This window comes from Sinocyclocheilus anshuiensis, unplaced genomic scaffold, assembly GCF_001515605.1.
Source record: "Sinocyclocheilus anshuiensis isolate Anshui unplaced genomic scaffold, SAMN03320099.WGS_v1.1 scaffold1, whole genome shotgun sequence".
In the NCBI taxonomy this organism is placed as follows: Eukaryota; Metazoa; Chordata; class Actinopteri; order Cypriniformes; family Cyprinidae; genus Sinocyclocheilus; species Sinocyclocheilus anshuiensis.
This window is the reverse complement of record NW_015539843.1, coordinates 1037082-1043791: the sequence shown is the minus strand read 5'-3', so window position 1 is coordinate 1043791 and position 6710 is coordinate 1037082. Positions and strand designations below refer to the sequence as shown.

Here is a 6710-nt window from a genome sequence, read left to right as displayed (position 1 = left end):
CCAATGTGTGTGTGCCTTTTTTTTTTTTTTTTTTAATCCTCTTAGTCTTAAGAAGTACTTCGAACGGCTTGCAGACGATCTGGAAGCGTACACTACTCATGCCAAACGTAAAACTATTGAGGTTGAAGATTTTGAGCTCCTCATGAGAAGGTAAGTATTAAAGGAATAGCCATGCAAGATGTAGATGAGTTTGTTTATTCATCAGAACAGATTTAGCATTTATCATATATTTAGCATTACATAGTTATCTTGATGTTTTAAATGGGTGCCGTCAGAATGAGAGTTCAAACAGCTGATAAGAACATCACAATAATCCACAGGCAATGTAAATAATCCACACATTGCTTGTTTGTAATAAACTAATCCATCAAGTTGTTTTTAACTTCAAACCGTTGCTTCAGGCTAAATATGAGTTCACTGCAAAGGATCCGTTGATGATCAAGTGGTGCTAAATTTCTCCAAACCTGTTCAGATCAAGAAACCCATCTACATCTTGGATGACCTGAGAGAGAGAAAATGTTCAGCAAATTTTCATTTTAGGGCAAACTATTCCTTTAACTAATGTTAACTAGATAAAAGCAATTCATTTTGTACAGCTTTTATTAATATTTGTTATTGCTATAGTTAATAAAAAATAACTCTTCATCATTAGTTCAAGTTAGGTTGTTAGGTCAGATACATTAAATAATATTAACATATACAACTTTTTAATAATGTATTAGTACTTTAACTATTGTAACTAATAAATGCTTTAAATGTTTTTAGTTACTGTTAACTGAATTAAACTAAAGTTAACAAACAGAACCTTCTTGTAAAGTGTTACCAATATATGTTATAAAACTGCACTAAAATGTTTATGTTTATTCATTTTATTGCTGCCATGCTGTAAGACAACTGTGTAAATGTTCTCTCTTTATGTGAAATTACTCTTATTTGCAAGCTCTGGGTCCCTCGGTAACAGTCTCTGTGCTAGTTCACAAAATCAAACACTCAGACGTAGGGCACTAAATCAGACAGAAATGATCAGGGAGCTTGTTAAAAAATAAATTTCAGCCACTCATACTTGGCAAAAAGATACTGGGATCCTTCCAAAGAATCTGCAGAGCTGCAGGTGCTACACAGAGTCAAGAACAATAACAATAATAACATCTATCCTACTTTCTCCATAATACCTCACACTGACGGGACACACCAAGTTTCCTGACACAGAATAGGTGTTGTTGAGGAGCAAATGTAGGTGGTTGTGCCTTCAAATTGATTTATCTGTTGCAGGAGTACAGAAGTACAGAGGTTTTGACTGCTGAAAGTTACAGTAATGATCTCTTTTATCCAAAAACATCTAGGAAATTTTTATTCCTCATTATGTGACTCGTCTGATTCTGTGTGGATCCTGTTTACTTTCAAGCTTTAGACATCAGCACAGACCGCAAAGCCACCGTCTTGTTGTTGGTTATTAATCAGTGGCTATGACCCAGGCTTGTTTGTATAACGCCGACCATATCTCATTCCCTTCTGACAGGGATGCCACATGATAAACAAAGTCTCATTACATTTCTCCCTTGAAGGGACACAAAAGCAAAAGTGAAGTATGAATTTCAAATGTGCTTTTACAGTTAATATAGCCAGCAGTAAAGGCAAAAGAAACAATATATGCGTAAGGTAATAGGAAGAAGAGAAAAGATAACAATGTCTTGAACTAAGGTTGTGCTGGGTGTGTTTAACAATGTTTTTCCTTTGAAGGGAATGAAGGGGGGCGAGAAAGAGGGAATTGGTCTCAGTGGCTCAAGGTTATGTTTTACACTCTAACTTGTAAAAATGTTTACAGTTTTGCACAAGTTTGTCAGAATGTTTGTGCTCTCATAAAGTGTAATGTTCTGTAGCAAAATATAGTTATCAAAATATAGTGTCTGTCATGTGTATGTTCCTGTTTGCCCTTTTTTGGTCTTCCTGTTCCTGGAACGAGCGATGTTCATCGCCGTGGCTCAGGCGAGCCCCGACCCTGTCAGCTACGCGAGGACGTTCGTGCCGCTCGCCAGCTCCCTCGAGGGGGAAACCCTCGTGACGCTGTTCCGGATCGGGATTACTTACCACCGCCCGCGGAGCTCCCAGACACCACCAACCTCGACTGGAAGGAGGCAGGCATCCGGTGTCTGGAGAGCCTCCAATCCCGATCCGGGACTCCTCCGCTGGCCATTCCTCAGTCAAGCCTGCCGGCCGCGGCTTTCTCCAGCCTGCCGGCCGTTCCAAAGTCTAGTTCCGAAGATCCTGTGGCAAGCCCGCCGGCCGTTTCTGTGGCAAGCCCGCTGGCCATTCCCAAGTCAAGCCCGTCAGTCGTGGCTCACTCCTGCCCAGAGCTCACTCCAGTGTCGGCTCCAGCCCCAGAGCTCGCTCCAGTGTCTGCTCCAGGCCCAGAGCTCGCTCCAGTGTCGGCTCCAGCCCCTAAGCTCGCTCGAAAGCACCTTGCTGTGCCTGCTCCTCCAGAGCTCCCTCCAGTGCCAGCTCCTCGAAAGCGCTTCCCAGATTCCCAGTTTAGCCCAGGGAGGGCTCCAGATCCCCAGTTAAGCCCAGGGAGGGCTCCTGATTCCTCGTTTAGCCCAGGAAGGGCTCCTGATCCCCAGTTAAGCCCAGGGAGGGCTCCAGTTCCCGAGTATAGTCCACGGAGGGCTCCTGTTCCCGAGTTTAGGCCAGTGAGGGCTCCTGTCCCCGTGCTTAGCCCAAGGAGGGCTCCAGTCCCTGAATCCCCTCCAGAGCGCCCTCAAGTGCCCGCTCCTCCAGAGCGCCCCCCCAGGATTCCTAGTTTTCTCCAAGAAAATTTTTTTGGGGGGCCATATACCCGTGGCCGAGCCAGCTAAGGCCATGGAGGATTCGCCATGGCCTCCTGAGTCTCCGGATCCGCCATGGCCTCCTGAGTCCCCTGATCCGCCATGGCCTCCTGAGCTACCAGTTCCGCCATGGCAACCTGAACTGCCAGCTCCGCCATGGCCTCCTGAGTCCCCTGTTCCGCCATGGTAACCCGGTCCGGGAGGGGGGCGATCTGTCACGTGTATGTTCCTGTTTGCCCCTTTTTGGTTTTCCTGTTCCTGTCCTCATTATGTTTATTTGATTCCACCTGTGTTTCCCTTGTTTCCTCGTTATGTTGATTAATTCCCTCATTTCCTCCCTTGTTACTTAGGCCCTGTGTTTTGATGTGTCGGCTGTTAAATGTCATCCCAGAGTTCCTGTGTGTGTTATCATTTGTTCATTTTAATTAAATCCTAGTTGAAGTGTTCTCCTGCGTCTCCTCATTCCTTCCTCCCCGAGTGACCGTGACAGTGTCAAACATTGACTTTTCAGTCATGACAGATTTATGCTATAATACTTATAATATATTTTAACAGAATTCTCTTATGCTTACCAAGGCTATAATTATTAGATCAAATATACAGTAATAATGTAAAATATCATTACAATTAAAAATACATGTTCAATATTTGTGTGAAATAATTTTTAAAGCAAAATTATTTAATGTTATTTATAATTTGATTATAATCTGATCATATGTATTTTTAGGTAATTTAAACAGAATTTTTAACGAAAATTTGTCACTGGTGATATTAAATCAATATATAAAAGTTGTCCCATAACTAGTAATATGGGGGGTTAAACAGAATTCAAAATCAACATTTTGTAAGTTGAGTAATCAATATATATATTTTTTTAAATAACCCTGATTTAAAATTTGCACGCACGTACATGCATGTTTGAGCTAAAGAAACTGAACATATAGACTTTGCAGTTGTCTTTGCTAATTTCAGCCAGAAATCTCTAGAAAGCTTTCACTGTCAGGTGTGAGGAACTCAGCGCTACCATTGGCTCTGCATGCTGTCTCAGAGCATGTAGCTATCGCTTTATCTCCCCAAAAGACTTAGCCTGGCAAATACATCCAATCATTTCCAATGCTGAACTCAGAATAGAAAAATGCTTGGGGCAATACGGACAAAGTTAATCCTGAATATTGTAAGGTGTAATTTAACATGTAAATTGCATAAGTTATCTAATCTCAATACAACTTTAATGACAAATAGCAATATTTACATTTCTTGTTTACATTTTCCATTGTGCATAAAGTAAAGTGGATCATCATAAAATCATCATCTCACTCATGTATATTGATTGCCCCAGTTCCCTTTGCACACATATATGGGTGTATTTGTGTGCATGTGTGCACTTAGGCACTGCATGTTCTGATTATGAGCAGAAAGCTCATAAAGTCTTGCTTTTATTACTCGCACTATTATTACCTTCTTCTTCGGCCTGTTGTGACAGTAATGGTTGGCAGTGACTATAAGAGTGGACCTCCATTATAGCACAGAGCAGCGAATAAATACAGCACGGAGATACTAAATGCAAGGAATGGTTATGAAAGAGACCTACATCGCTCAAACTGTCAGTCCAAATGCTGTTTTATTAGCACAGAAGATTTGATCAGGAGCTAGTGTAAATTTAGAAGCCACTATCAGTATATAAAACTACATGACTATGTTATTCTGAACCTGCAGAGATTATGCTCTCATGCCATAATAATCTTCTTTCTGCTATTTTGCAACTACCCTTTCAGACACAGTCACTGAATTTCTTTCAAACATTCAATTTTATGTGATTGAATGGGTAGCAAACCGTCAAATTAACATCCATGTTGTTGGATTTGATTATGCTGGCACTTTTTTGAGGTGGTTTCTTAGTCCAAAGCACTACATTTGCTTTTTTTTTGTGCACTTTCAGATGTGTTTGGCATACAGATCAGAATGGTTTGACTATGTAAAATTCTCATTTTGATCAAACACAGAATGCTTATCAACATTTTGCCATATGATTTGGTATTTCCTGTATATCCACAGTGGCTGTTATGCAAAACCACCTTATTTCTCTAATAAAAATTGCAATATTTTATCATTGTCTTCATTAATTCTGATTGTGCAGCCTGTTTACATCATTAACACTTACAGAAATAGTTTCACTAGTTTAGTTTTGTTTTTCTTCAGAAGCTCCAAGAGACTGTGTGTACCCAACTTTGTAGAGAAACACAATTTCACAAAATGGAAAGATTCCTACTTTAAACTCTAAAGCAAATGGAAAGGTGAAAAAATAATGGGCGATTTCTCACAGACCACTGTGCCTGAAAGGGTTCATCTAATTTATATTCTACTTTTTCTAGTCTTCAATTTATCGGCTTTTCTTTTTCTAGTGGCTTATTCTGTCGGAAAGTGTTTTGGCTAGCCAGGCTTGAGGGATTTGTCAAAAGAAATTAAAAAGAAAGTGAACAAGCAGGAGAGAAGATTCTCCTGTCAACAGAGTCTTCATCGCCTCCTGAAATGACCCATGAAGACTTATGTCATGTCATAAAAGGCTGTGTCATATTTCAGGCAGACAAATATTTTTCACCCTGGCCAGATATTTATCAAATTGAACAGAGTGTGAACAACAACATGAAGAGGCGCTCTGAGATCCTGAACTACTGACCCTTGTGAGGGGAATGTTTACAGGGGTGTTTTATGCAAAGCATTATGGGACATACAGCTGAAAATGAGTCCTTTGATCTGAATCGTTTAGTAGTAATTTAGTAGCAAGTTTTTATGGGAGCCCGATTCTGCCTATTAAATAAATAAATTGCAACTTCAGTTCCACTAATTGGGACTTTATATCTTAATGTGACTTTATATTTGTGTATTAATTTTTTCGTACTTGTGACTTTTTAAATCACAATATAATTTATTTATCTTGCAATTGTGATTTAGTTTTTTGTTTTAATTTGACCTTGTAACTCAGAATGTGATTTTTAACAAGCTAATGTGTAAAATCTCAGCATGACTATATATCACAATTGTGAATTTGTTCCATATAATTGTGACTATAAATAATATAAACTTTATATCTTGCAATTTTGACTTTTTTATTACAATCTTAGATTGTATCTTTTAAAGGGGTCATATGATGTCGCTAAAAAGAACATTATTTGGTGTATTTGGTGTAATGAAATGTATTTATGTGGTTTAAGGTTCAAAAAACACATTATCCACATACTTTTTCCACATACTGTACATTATTGTTTCTCCTCTATGCCCCGCCTTTCTGAAACGCGTCGATTTTTACAAAGCTCATCGGTCTGAAAAGCGAGGTGTGCTGTGATTGGCCAGCTATCCAGTGCATTGTGATTGGCCGAATACCTCAAGCGTGTGACGGAAATGTTACACCCCTTACCATACTGTGATGCTGTCTCCCGGCCTGAGCGATGAGACAAAAACATTAAAACCCATTATAAACGAGGCATTTGTTACATCCAGTGGGGACATAATTACGGATTATAATGATTTATTCTGTCTTTTTACGCATTGCGTTGCATCGCGCCACGTAGACATAAAACCATGTCTGCTTTGGGTTGAACTGTTCTGGAACAGTGTTGTAAATACAACTTAACCACTGATTTCTAGTCGTGTCCTCTTTGGAAGGCCAAACAAAGTAGTTTCGCTTTCACAACGAAACACAGAGCGCCACACACGGCAGGCTTGAGTGAGCGGCGGTGGGCGGGCTTGAGAACGGCACGGCTGGCGGGCTTGCGGCAACCACATGCGATGACCCCGGCCTGGACTCCGCTTCGTCCATGGTGAAAGCTGAACCGGCGATCCACCGCGCGAAGTTGATGTATTTCCTCAGCGACCAGCACGGATCAGCTC

At 40.5% G+C, this 6710-nt stretch overlaps 1 protein-coding gene across 1 annotated transcript in view; it reads right to left on the bottom strand.

Moving 5' to 3' along the window:
* The window catches only part of LOC107684516 (GDNF family receptor alpha-2-like), a 49801-nt gene extending 45460 nt beyond the window's left edge, over positions 1-4341 (bottom strand). Inside the window, exon 1 of the mRNA XM_016480789.1 lies at positions 4281-4341. Coding sequence (XP_016336275.1) covers positions 4281-4341 — 61 coding nt within the window. The remainder of the gene's footprint in view (positions 1-4280) is intronic.
* Positions 4342-6710: the final 2369 nt, after the last annotated feature.